Source organism: Pseudoliparis swirei, chromosome 9 (genome assembly GCF_029220125.1).
Source record: "Pseudoliparis swirei isolate HS2019 ecotype Mariana Trench chromosome 9, NWPU_hadal_v1, whole genome shotgun sequence".
Taxonomy (NCBI): Eukaryota; Metazoa; Chordata; class Actinopteri; order Perciformes; family Liparidae; genus Pseudoliparis; species Pseudoliparis swirei.
The window spans coordinates 18,340,111-18,353,707 of NC_079396.1; the positions used below are offsets into that span (position 1 = coordinate 18,340,111).

The 13,597-nt window shown below is 40.7% G+C and overlaps 1 protein-coding gene across 3 annotated transcripts; it reads right to left on the reverse strand.

Moving 5' to 3' along the window:
- Window positions 1–4,607: 4,607 nt before the first annotated feature.
- On the reverse strand, window positions 4,608–11,185 carry agmat (agmatine ureohydrolase (agmatinase)). Of its 3 annotated transcripts, none has more exons than XM_056423980.1 (7): window positions 10,963–11,185; window positions 8,659–8,861; window positions 8,450–8,498; window positions 7,821–8,016; window positions 6,971–7,150; window positions 6,717–6,801; window positions 4,608–6,637 (listed from the first exon to the last, which is right to left on the reverse strand). In XM_056423980.1, exons 1-7 carry the CDS (start codon window positions 11,058–11,060, stop codon window positions 6,564–6,566), a joined length of 885 nt encoding a protein of 294 aa, XP_056279955.1. In that variant the 5' UTR covers window positions 11,061–11,185; the 3' UTR covers window positions 4,608–6,563. The 3 variants fall into 3 exon arrangements, with proteins under 3 accessions (XP_056279955.1, XP_056279956.1, XP_056279957.1); XM_056423981.1 differs by lacking the exon at window positions 10,963–11,185 and adding an exon at window positions 9,783–10,084; XM_056423982.1 differs by lacking the exon at window positions 10,963–11,185 and adding an exon at window positions 8,943–8,997.
- Between the last annotated feature and the right edge of the window lie 2,412 nt (window positions 11,186–13,597).

Sequence of the window (13,597 nt, forward strand, 5' to 3'; positions counted from 1 at the left end):
TAAAATATCGATGCGGGGGAAGCTCCACAAATTGCACTCCGAAACTTGGGACTTGTAGTGTGCGGCTAAATGCAGTCTTGCAAAGTACTATGGTGGAAAAAGAGAGAGAGAGAGAGAGGGAGAGAGGGAGAGAGAGCTGCCGAAAAAGTAAAAGGCGGAATGGAATTCGGGGAGTGCTGAAAGAGAAGACAGCTAATCCCAGTGTGGGGAGACGCCGCCGAGCAGACCCGTGTTAGTTGTTCACGTGACCGCACACACTCCTCGCGTGTGTCGGCTTCTGAGGGGAACGCGCGGATTTAAAGGCTATACGTGCACCAAATATTGAGTTTATGACAGTGGTGATTTTGTAATGATTGCTACTCTGTTACAAGTAAAACGTCGGCATTCAAACTCTTACTTAAGTAAAAGTAAGTGTTATTAAGAAAATGTACTTTAAGTATGAAGGTGCATAGCAGAGAGGTGATCCGTGGTCTTTAACCTTCATTATATATAGTGGAGTATTATTGTTGATGCAGTAATATGCAATATGCAGTTGCTGGCAACAGCTACTTATTATGTATAATGATCGGTGGTGTAATTCACTTTCTAACAATGCTCGCCATATATATGTTTTCATTCTCAATTTGGAATAGCCTAAGGGTATAACATAAATCTGGCGATATGTAATATTGTGCATTGAATTGTTGAGGAGTTCAGGTATCAGGCAGCATATTGAAATACTCTCATACAAGTGACACACAATACTTGAAGAATAATTGACTAATCCTCAGAGATCTTTCTTTTTTCTTCGATTGGGCAATGAACCTGCTCAACACGTGCAGTCGACTTTTCATGCCCTCAAGACATATATTTGTCAGTCCTTCCTGGCATTTCTGAAACTAAGTTCCACTGTGCTCGATGTTTTTATTAATAGTTAAATGATGAATAAACGTGTTTATGGAAAGCTCACGGTCCGGGAAAGACTGAAATTCCTTTATTGTGGGAGAAAATAGAACGCTGTTGCAGATTAATGATAGCTGTGCACAGTAAACTTGAGCATGAAGCGCCCCCTACTGGTGGTAGAAGGGCATGACACCAAATACTCCTCCATACAGTGGATACAAAGAACCAACTCGAGCATCAAGTAGAAATAGAGACTAAATGAACTCTCATTTGTTGCTGTCCCATCAGAGGCATGTCCTAAATATAAGCCACACTCAGAAATACGTGGTAAAGTACTTGTCATGACTGACAACAGGAGCAGTATGTAGGACTGTGTGTGTCCATTAGTGTAACGGGTGTAAAGAGCACAGCTGTTGCTAATTAAAAGCTGAACCCTGAATGGAATTGGCAAGGCCCTGTTCTCATATGCGTACCGAAATAGGCTAAAAGGGAGATGAACAGGATGGGTTTATGGAGTTGGTTTGGTATGTTATGAATGTTCCACTTGTGAGATTATATTTGTACAATCTAATTGGAATACTTTTTTACAGATATATAAAATGACAACGCTTTGAATGACAACTGTGTCCGATGTGTTCGAAATTCTTAAAACTACAGTTACTCCTTCTGCCTCATTGAGAAATCCGGAATCTATGAAAATTCTAATATCTTTTGTTCAGAAAAAAGTTTCTCAGTCTCTATGTGGGCTATGTGCAATATGGCGGCAACCTCCGGTGATTAAAAGTGAAATATGCGTAAAGTGCATTTAACCTGCATTCTTTCTAAAGGCCATCAGGGGGCGACTCCTCTGGTTACAAGAAGTAGTCTGATTGTATAGAAGTTTATGAGAAAATAAAAGTGCTAGTGTGAATAATATATATATATATCTATATAAATTCTCATTTTGAATACATTTGTACCAGAATTGCCATCCAAACTAGTGATGTCACACCAAAATATTATTAGCTAGGTGGATGGAATCTGTAACATTGGGGTACATGAGGAAGACGTGCAAAATTCAGACTCTGCCAAGACATGAAGAGTTAAAGCCAAATGGAATATTTAATATCTTAATTTTTAGCTTCTTCGGCGATACAACATTGACGACCGACCTAAAGAACCAACACTCTTCATCTCAGATGAATCACAAAGTAAACAGGAGGCCTCACAGCAAACATGTATTCCTGTGCCCTCTAGATTCTTGTTGAATACACAAGAGAGATCATTTCTAGTCTCTGACTGTGAATGCTTGCTCGAAGGATCTCACTGACCACAGTGGTTTGATTTAGGGACTCCTCCCTTGCCTCCTGTCCGCAGAAAGGCAGTGGAAAAGTTGTGTCAAACATCTTTAGTCAAAACTGTCTCAACCCATTATTACAGGTCCCAAAACCAAGGTACCATTAAAGGAAATGTTAAGGATACATCAGCTTCTCCGACTCCAGGCCCCGGTGACTCACAAACCCCATCTTTTTGTGTTCAGAGGTGAGAGTCTATTAAAAGTAGCGGTATCTACTACCCAGAGGATCCTAATTAACAGTAAAAACAACATCATTAATCCAAAGTGTTATTTCTGTTTTTATCTGGCTTTCAGATCGGCTGAAGCAATAACACAGCTGATGATCTGGGATTTATGTTGGGGGTAGGGAGCTGAGTAAACTACAGAAGCAAGCAACCAAATCCACATATTAAAGTTGAGCTTATCAAACAGCTTTATCTCACCACCGACAGACAACTGTATCCACTGGGACAGTCCTTATCCAAACGTTTAGGAGTGGTCTGCAAGCTCAAGTCAAATCTGATTGACAGTTTGGTTGCTGTGCTTGTACTCACTTATACAGTCTTAGATTTAAACATGAGGTATGATGGTGAAGAACACCGACCAGCCCTGTGTGTTACATTAGAGTGTCTGCAGCGCACTGTGACTTTGTGACTTGTCCACTGGAGCTGCAGCTGTACGAAACAGCTGCGACAATGAGCGCCAGATCAGCCAAAGAATATAAAATGTTTCCGCTCCCAGTGCGTCTACGCCCTTGGACTGTGATACATATTGAGATATATTGGAAGAAGACACACATAATTCTTTTCCCCCTCTTCCTTTCATTTAGCTCTATAAAGGTCAATTGCACTTTGGTGAGTTATTTGTCACAAATGAGGGTATTTGTGACAAATAACTCACCAAAGTCTCATTTCTGTAAATAGAGCAGTGCAGCAATTTAAAATATGCATCAGCAAAGGATTTTTCTTTCAAATCACTGAGCATTAGCAGAACAACATTAAGATTGTGTTGATAATCTACTACTTAAAATTGACGGTGACTATGTGTCGCACTGCAAGAAAATAAAAAACTAACCTGAACCAAATTTTAACACATTTAAGATGACACCTGCCCTTAAAAGTTAATCTAAAAAAGTAACCAATGTATAATCACCCAGAGTACCACAGAGACTAGGGAGTGAAAATAGCAAAGAGAAAAAAGGTAAAGTTGCATAGTAAGATGCACAAAATTAAAGAAGCGATGGATCCGCCCCCATCCTGCTGACATCATTTCTATTTTTTTACTTTGTGATCTCAGAGCCACAGCTTCTAAATTCACGGCACACATGACTCAACGGTGTAGACTTGGTCTTTACTGCTTTAACTTAAAAAAAGACTGTTGACTGAAACATTTGTGTTGTATTTGAAATAAAAATGCAATGTTTCTGCATATTTCCTATGATTACTAACTTCTTCAGGTGGCTCAACTGATACACCTCAGGTAGTGCAACCAGACACAATATTAATTTAAAGCAATATATAATAGGTTAAAAGGATGTTGTTGTAGCTGAATATGATTTGAAGAACTATTTTATTGAATGTATTTATTTCTATATTTGTAAATATGTATGTATAATTGTAAATATTAAAGATGTATTATTTAACCCTTGTGTTGCCTTCGGGTCATTTTGACCCGATTCAATGTTTAAAAGAATATGTGGTTGCACCACCTGAAGATTTAAGTTAGTTAAAGTTAAACACTATGAAAAGTAAGGTAACAGCTTAGACTTGCTTAACCACATTGTTCCAGACTCAAAAATATGCAATACATACATTTTGAAAATATTTTGTAAAATTACCTTTTTAGAAGCCTTATTTGACCCTAAACATAAGTCATGACCTATGGCATCGAAAGTAACTTGTTCCCTGAAAGTGAAGCCGAGTACTGTAACACTAATCTCTGCCCCTATGGTGTAGGCTTGAATATGTATAGAGGTCAAAGGTGTCTAGTAGAGGGTACTCACATGTGTGTTTGTGTGTGTAAAATAAAAAAGCGCAAAATGGTCAAGACAATTCAATATGGCCCCAGCTAATAATGAGAGAACCACCATCATGAACACATCAATGGTAGTTCCTCAAATATACAGTCCAGTATCTGGACGAATCAGGAGCCCAAATGGATGCGACACGTAGCCTGTGTTTGTCATCTGGTCAAAGAGGCATCAGGAAGACACTTCTATCTATAGCTGTGGCTTACATCAGAAAGACTGAGCCGCCATTAACCAAAATAAACACCGCTGAGTGGAGTTATTTTGTGATGTGCTGAAATAGGACATATACCTTTCATCCACGTCACTCACCGGGGAAGTGACTGTTAGGTCTGTAGGTCTTACAACTCACCTAGATCTCAAGTAGAAGGAGAGAGAGAGAGAGAGAGCTCATCAGATTTTATTATGCGCCAGTGGAAGCAATACACTTTAGTACTGCAGCTTCCCTGTACACAAACACTGATATTTAATCAAAGGGTGCTCCAGTGATTTAGAAAGGGAAGGGCATGGGAGACTTGACAGAGAACCAGACGAATTGAAATCAACACTGCAGTTTTAACAAAGTAGAGCTAATCCTCATGTTCCTTTGATTGGGCAATGAATGAGCCGGTGGTGTACTTATCATGTCCTAAAGACACACATCACAAAGACACAAACCTTTCTAGCATTCCTGAAACGTAGTTCCACTCCACTCCACGTGTTACTTGATATATGCAAGCAATTACTGTGTTATGGAAATATCCCAGTCATTTAGGAGCTGTTGGAGACATTACAAGAGGAGCTCTTTCTCAGGAGAGCAGTGCTGATTCCAGCTCACTCTTTCAATCGAAATACAGAACACTTGAGCATTAAGTGCCCTCTACTGGAGTTGGAACAGGCATGACATGGAAGAATAAAATGACTTATTTATACATGGATACAAAATGGACAAAAAATCAGGTACAAATTAAATCACAATTGCTTGTCCCGTGTTTCTGAAATGGAGGGTTTGACCAGATCACGCCTCACATCAAAACGCTGGTCTTTTTTACTCCGTAGAAGAACACAAATGCCACGACAAATGTTCCCAATGAGATCGCAATATCCTGATTTTAAGTACCAAATATGTCAAGCCATGAAAACACTAAATCCTAGCTTTTTGTTATAAATGCATAGTCTCCAAGCTCAAACCAAGATGATGACACTCCAGGTGTTACAACAGCTAGTATTGCAAATGGCTCACTTTATGTTATTCACTCTGGTTTTCTCTCAGTGAAGAGCTCTTTTAGAGTTTAAGATGTGTTTTCAGATGCTGAAGATGAAATTATTCTTATTTTTGTTGAAGTTGGTCTTGACTTCCATAATGAAGGAGAGTTCTTACTCCAGCTTGATGAGAGCACCGCTCCACAACTATTATCCATTTTAAAGTTTGGATATACAAATATACATAAAAGAAAATACCACATTTCAGATTAAACAAAGCAGAATTAAAAGATACTATGTATTATTGTGCTGCAATACAGATCTGGCAATTTGAGTCAACAGCTCTTGTTTTTCGGTCTGTTGTGCATGTAATATAAAGAACACTCTTCGGCTTTGGTCTATGTACTCCTCTCACACGGAGAGAGAGACCAGGCTGAGGTCTGTCACTTCCTTCCTTTTGTCGACTTTTTCTATATGAAAGTTCTTCTCTCAAAAGCTCGTCATCCAGTCTCCGGTTCTCAATACCAAGTATGCCAAGTCCAGCCTTGTGCACTTTCTGCAATTGGAACAGCAGCTGAGTAGATGACATCATCACCTCAGCTGTTGTTGCTCATGTGTTTACTCCCATTCTTCACTGTAAAGTATTTATACAGTCAAAATATGACAACCCTGCTTTTTTTAAATGTTCCTTTAAAATGATAATTATTTTAATTTTAAGTGTATATGCATGTGTATAAACATACATACACCTTGTAACATGTAGAAAATATAAGTATTTCAAGGTTTGAATGCTGTGTGACAAACTGTGTGTGCTTCATTTATTCAACATGATCGAAAAGAATATTAATATAATTGTGTTAGTACTGTGAGTTGTAGATGGCATAATCATGTCATCAGTATTTTTTTAAAGAATATATACTTAAAGGATAAAGAGAATATGAAGTGTTTTACAAGTTGGTGTCCACAATGTCCACCAACGTTGAAGAGTTTTAATTGGTTGTCAATAGTGCATTCATCATCATCATCATCAACATGACTGTAATAAAAAAATAATGATAACAATGATTTATTCAGCAGGACCACCTGCTCATTGGACATTGGTATCTGTATATTCATTATTAACAAACTACCTGTTGTGTTCTGTGATGTCTTTACTGATCAGAAGTATTTCATTTTTGGGAGGACGCACAGCATTTCGAAAAGGAGGTTGGCACCCGTCAGTGCAGTGTTCCCTGTTGAGCAAAATATATAAATAATGGTCATACAAATGAAATACACCAATTTGATGAGAAATATAAATTAAAAAGGTACCCGTTGTGTCGTAGGGGGGGGACACCTCCACAAGATCACATCCAACAAGGTTTAAACCACGGCAGCCCCGAATAATCTCAACTCCCTAAATCCAACAAAGACAAAAAAAGATATCAATATTCATACGGCCGAGAATATAAGTAGGCACAGAACATTCACCCTCTCATACATAATCTATTACATTGTAATATGACAGGGTTGCATCATCAGACCATCAAAGACAGAGGGATTAAAGTGGGTGTCCCCATGGTTACCTGGATGGGAGTCAGCCCCGCTATCTCCGGTGTGCCCGTTCCAGGAGCGAAGCCCGGGTCGAGAGCATCGATGTCGAAACTGAGGTAAACTGGGCCGCTGCCCATCTGAGCCCTGACCTCAGCCATCAGAGGTGCAAGAGATTTGAACCAACACTCTTCCACTTGGACCACACGGAAACCCTGCACAGAATACAAATCAGGTTGTGTCACTTTCTTTCTTCGATATTAAACATGAATACTGCACAATAGCTCGTTCTCCCCTACAATGTCAGCTCATGGCAGGCCTTTCTCACAGAAGACATTCACACATGTCCCAGGAGGAAAAGCCAGGTTAATTTCGCCGACTGATATCGTTTATGCTGGTTTACGAACTACGTGTACATGCACATTATATTCCACTATTATACACACAAATTACAACATTACAAATTTGATATGGGTCATGTAGGCCGACAGTGTAAAAAGCATATTGCATTGAGATACTTCAAAATAGGCTTTCCAAAGAAAACCTGTAATAAATAATAACTACGACCTGTGAGATATGCCGATATAATTCAGGTTTTAGCATTATTTGGACATCTGATTCATACAACAACTTCAGAATATGCATCTTGGGTTTTTTTATCGCACTGTTTTTATTGCTGTTTTATTACTATTTATATAACTAGTTTTTTTAATTTTTACTATGTCTCATGTGTGCACTTTACCCCTTTTACTGCTGTAATCTTGTAAATCCTCCCATTGTGGGACTAATAAAGGATTATCTTATTTTATGCCATTGATTAACTGTTTACTCTTACTTGTGCAGTAAAAGCAGAAAGAGGCATTGTGTTTTCTCTGGCAGAGGTACCTGTGCCCGGCTCCATTCATAGGAATCTGCAGAGTAGCCTGAACCACGCAGGCCGATCTGGACCACTCTCTTGCAGTCCAGCAGCCCTTCCTCCACACAACGTCTGAAAGGGGTCCCATGTCCAATCTTCTCCCCCAAGACCACATCACTGGTGTCAGCATGGGCATCCACATGGACCAGACCCACCGGGCCATGCCTGACAAATGATTACACACCAGACTGAGTGAGGCAAGAAGACCATTGTGTATAAAATGATTAAGTGGTATAGTTAATGTCAAGAGGTCATATTTACAGGAAATTAAGAAAGAATATGGTGTTTTTAAAGTAAGTTAACACTTTTGGGGGTTTTGGGCTGTTTTTAGACATCTGAAGATCTCACCCTGTTCCTAGTTCTCATGATTCTTTTCTCACTATTATTTTTATTTGCATACAGACTCAAAAATATTCTAAAAAATAAACACACTAATTGTCAAGGAACATATTGTTAGTAGCTGCCCTAACACACAAAGGCTTTTAAAAATGCGTGTTCATCATGAAAACCAGGAAATGTTCAAACTTGTCCAGGCAGTGTAACGGTAATCTGATTAAATATATATCATGTGTAAAACAATGAAGCATAGCCTACTTACTTCTCAGCAACCGCTTGCAGGATTGGATATGCAATTGTGTGATCGCCACCTGTAGACACCAACAACGACAATTAACGACATTGAAGAGGATATTGAAACGGCTACATTGCAGATCTTGCTTTATTTGCTTTAAAATATGTAATGAGCAATTGCTGACTGCCTTGACTGAAAACACGACACTCTTTTCTTGCTCCTCAAGCCACTCTTACCCATCGTCAGAGGAATACAGCCAGTAGCCAGGACCTTTCTGTAGGCGTCCCTGATGCGTTTGCAGGTGTCCTTCAGGTCATACATATTCACATTGACGTCCCCAATATCAGCCACCATGAGGGACTCATAAGGTGCCGCCCTGGTGCCGCTGTTGTAAGACCTTAACAAGGCCGATTCCGCTCTGATCTGCCGAGGACCGAACCTGCAGCGGTGGAGGGAAGATCTGGTTTAATGTCAGTGCTGTGAACCGTTTGACGGTTATTATAGGAAACTGGCACATCACCTTCTCTGCAATTCGAACAATCTTGCAGGCATGAAAACGGGTCAGGGTGAAAAAAAGGAGAGGAGGCGCGGCGCGGGGGGGGGGGGGTGGTGGTGGGTGACTCAACATCAATGATGATGTGTTTGGTTTGTAATGATATCCTCCTCCATTCCATTCTGACACCAAGTCGGTGATCAATACCTAATAATATATATATAATATATTTGTATATATATGGTCATTCACCAAACAACTTTTGTTGTTGGTGTGAACAAGTCTTCAAGTCTTGTGCTCTGCTGAGCCTTGAGTCTGTTCCTCGAGTCTGTTCTGCCTCTACCTGGTTGTCACGATCTTCTATACCATACCTGCCATAAATATCATGATACAATACCATAAAAACAGTATACCATAAATACGATACTGGTATATTTATCTATAATAGTAATAAATAAAATATCTGTATGGTTCACTTTTTACCAACTTTTTCAACACTTAACAAATGGCAGTAATATTAGTATTAATACAGCAAGATATTAATGAAACTACATCGAGCCATCATAGCATTGATCAATAATTATACACTATGAGGCCGTTAGTCTCTGACCAGAGGATACAGAGTTCATCAGGAAGAGCAGCTGTAGAGTTACAGAACTTTACAGACTGAACTTAAACATTTCACTTCTGGCATCTTTTTTTATTTTTATTTTTAAAGCCGAAAATTCCGCCACTTAAGGCCCCTCGCTGTGAGCGCTGCGCTGCGCGTGCAAACAGCTTGACACGGAGCAGCGCGTGCGCTCTGATCGCTCTTTTAATGAAGTATTGAGACTAAAAATATGCTAAATCACATCGCTCTTAACGTACGGGTACTTTGTTAGCATCGCTCCACCGTGCAGCGCGACAGCAGCAGAAGTAGCATCTAACATTCAAGCTAACCTAAACCACCAAACGCTGAAGACATCTTGACGCTGATTGGCCGAGACGCGACACGTCCCATCAAAGATGTTTTATTGCGAAGAGCAACACTTCACATTTTCTCCGCGTCCCACTCCAATCTCATAAACGCCGGCCGGCCAATTGACCCCCCCCCTACCCCAAAACAAAAACTCTTCGGATCTACACGATTCACGTAAGTCACCTATTTTGGTTTCAAAACGGCGAATTTCGCCGAAAGGTGAGGGATTCTCATGCCTGATCTTGGAGAGCTTCTTTTTGCTCTTTGCACTCAATGTGCTGTACCATGTTGGTATGTTAAATGATCAAATGCATTCAGACATGCTTCTGTATTCCAAAGAGGACATTACTTGTTCCACTCGGATTGTTTGTACAGCAAGTAGTTTTGTTTGGGTCACAATCATTTCTAGTTTATTTACCTGACACCAGTCCTGAAGTACGGTGACCTGGCAAAAGTTATTGTATTTCGGGACCGACAAGGGCCATATCATGCACATTATTGACCAGCGGGACAAGCAAGCTCTCCGAGTAGACCCTGATCAATAAAACCCTGAGGGAGTTAAACCCAGTTTTTTATTAATAAATTCCATTTACTCAAATACAATACTGAAGTGGAATTTTGCTTTTTGAATAGGCCAATTTCTTATGCAAAAAACTTCCTCAGCACTTTCATTGACAAGGGAATGTGTACCTACTAAACTGCATTCATCTGACAGCAATATGCAGCAGTTTGTATCTGATTTGGACTATGCACAAATCATTGCAGATGAACTTTGGTTTGTCCACCTTGTGCAACCATTAAAACGCTGACATAAACCTTATACTGACCCCAAAACCTCCCATCATGCAGACACACATCACCATTGTTGGTGGAAGTGCTTTTAACGTATTTGTCGCAACTATCTTGGTGTGAGCTATACATTTTAAATGCAGGATTTTGTTCAAATAATTTGAGATCTGAAGGCACAAGTCTTGATGCAAATTGCTGATTTGTTTAAATTCCGTTGTAAACTTAATGTGAAATGTTTTTTTTACTTTCTTATAAACTAAATGCTCCATGGCTAATTTTGGACAGCAGCAACATGCATACCTTGCTCCAGGTCGGTTGGAGGTTCCGGTGTCAATTGGGACCCCGATAAACGCCGCATCGAGCCCGTCCGCGGTCTCCTGGTACGGTAACTTGGCCATGGTGGAGATCCCAGACACCCTGGCAACGAACTCGGCGCTCGGTGGCACATTGTACCGTTTCCCTTAGCACTTCCTCAGGGGACTTATTCGCAGAACTCGCCTGTCGCTGCAGAGAGCTAAAGTTGGACGTGTCCGCAGAGAGAAGTCCGCCGCAGTCCCACCGTGCACTGCAGCAGCGCGAGTTACTTTAAGGGTTCTCCCAAACGAAAGCATGGTTGACACGAGTTACGAGTTTGACGTGGATCTGTGCGAGTTTCGGGACTTCGGCTGTTATTTTATGGGTTTCCAAGCTCGGAGACTTCTGTGTTAGCCGCAGAGGAAGTGACTAAAAGTACACCACGGTGCTATTACACGCCGACTTAAATGACCGCACAGTGCTGTGTTGACCGCGGCCTCTTTGATCATCACACACCTGCTACATATATCACATCGGCTCAGGAGGGACATCGACTGAGCTGCTTTTCACGTCGTTCATTCATCTGCTTGCGCGTTTCAAAATTACGAAACGGTTGTGTGCGTGAAGGCAGCACGAGTCCATAAATAGGTTAAAATAGTCACGTTGCAGTGAGAAAGACACGTGCAACAATTAAGTTACGAAGATTTAAGAATTTCGACAATCAATCAAACTTTTATTTCAGACTCACGGTCCAGATAGTACAAAACATGAATTATAATAAAATACATACAAAATCACAAGTAAAATACATAGACCCATGAATGCCTTATAACTAGACAGCTGTACCAATGTCTCCACAGCTGGGAACTAAACTTTGTTTGATAATACCAAGATTATTTCATTTTCGGAGTCATCAACCCGGTAGATAAATTGAGATATAAGATTTCTAAACAGAGCTTGGAAAGTTTTCACACCTGCAGCCACACACATTTCACTGGCACTACTCTATCTTGGTCTCTTCAGTAATATTCTCATAGCATCATTATTAGCTACTTGGAGTCTCTAGGCTTGCTTTGTGTGCAGTGGTGTACAATATGCACTAAACAGAGATGTCTTCACTCAGTCTGTACACATACTAAACTTGCGTGAGAGAATGGTTGCTTATGCATACATCCTACGACATTGCCTATAGATATCTTCATCATCTGCTCTGTAATAAAATGTCCAAGATATTTTTGCCACAGGCAGCGAGGAACAGCAGAGGAACAGGACTCCAGGTAAATAACAAAAACTCTGTTTTCACTAGTGTTGACTTGTTACGAGATGTGCCGACGCTTCGAAGCGTGTGTCGAGTAATGGAGGGGGCGTTTCCTCGAAGCGCGTATCGAGGCTTGCTTCATTTAGGGGAGGAGCCAAAAATGATGACGTCCGAAGCCTCGCTGCCCGGCTGTACCACGTGACTGCTTCGGGAAGTGGTTCAGATATTGCCGGAGGTTTGACAGCAATATAAACCCCTCAGGCTCCATTCAACATGTGGGTTGTTGGTTGAGAGTTTGGAGAGTTTAGAGAGAGAGATAGTTTGGAGAGTTAGGAGAGTGAGGAGAGAAGGATAGGTGATAAGATGGAACTGTTGAGAAACTGTTATTTCTGAATAAAAATGAATAAAATGTCCCTTGTCCTGTACATCACTGTCCAAGTTACACAAGCATATTCAGTCCCCTCTTCCTAGTTACACACACACACGTTCACTGTCCTCTGCCTGCTTAAGCCCATGCCATTTTCCAAAAGGGACATAATAACATTATTACACAACCTGCCATATCATATGATACTACCATTTTGGGAACATTTACACACACAGAATACATTCAAAAAATATTGTGATAATTTATGTACAGAAATGATTTGGTCATACATTTGTGTAATTCATAGTCATTCCCAACAGCCATAACAGACACAAAAATTCAATGCATCACATTATGTGGTTCAGAAACAGCTGCCTGTGATTATCCACTTGGCCAGTAGGTGGTTTCGTGAGCACATGAAGCTTCGAGAAATGAACTCTTTCTCGAACCAATTGGCTGAAGTGGTTCGATGCCTCATGAGCAGGCACGTGCACAGACATTTTGGGGGGCAGGTGCTCAAACCAAAAAAAAGGGTACCCAATGCCACAAAAAGAATTCTGACAGAGTTGAAGCATAAGCAGCATTACACTGATGAGTCAATACATCCTCGACCTGCATTTCCTCTGGGCAGCATCAGACCGCTTGCTTACATTTTCTTTATGAAAAAAGATGAATTCTTATATTGCAACAACAGTACAATCGTTCTGATAGGCTAATGGGTCGTCATGCCAGCCATGTATTGCCCTCCTCTCTGGTCTGATACGGATCAGTATTGCCCTCTTACGTCATTTTCAAAATGAGCGATATTGATAGACATCCCTCTGAACAATACCAGAGAGGCCTTATGATTTTTGTTTCAGTCTGGCAACGCAAATCCTAGACTAGCCCAGGCGCGTCTCTAGGATTTGGATACATCCGGGGCTTAGCCAGTGCGAGCGTTGTCGGGTGCTAGTGAGTTTTTCGAGTGAGAGTGTGCGCGGATGTGTCGGCGCGTATCACGGCAGAGCGATGCGCGT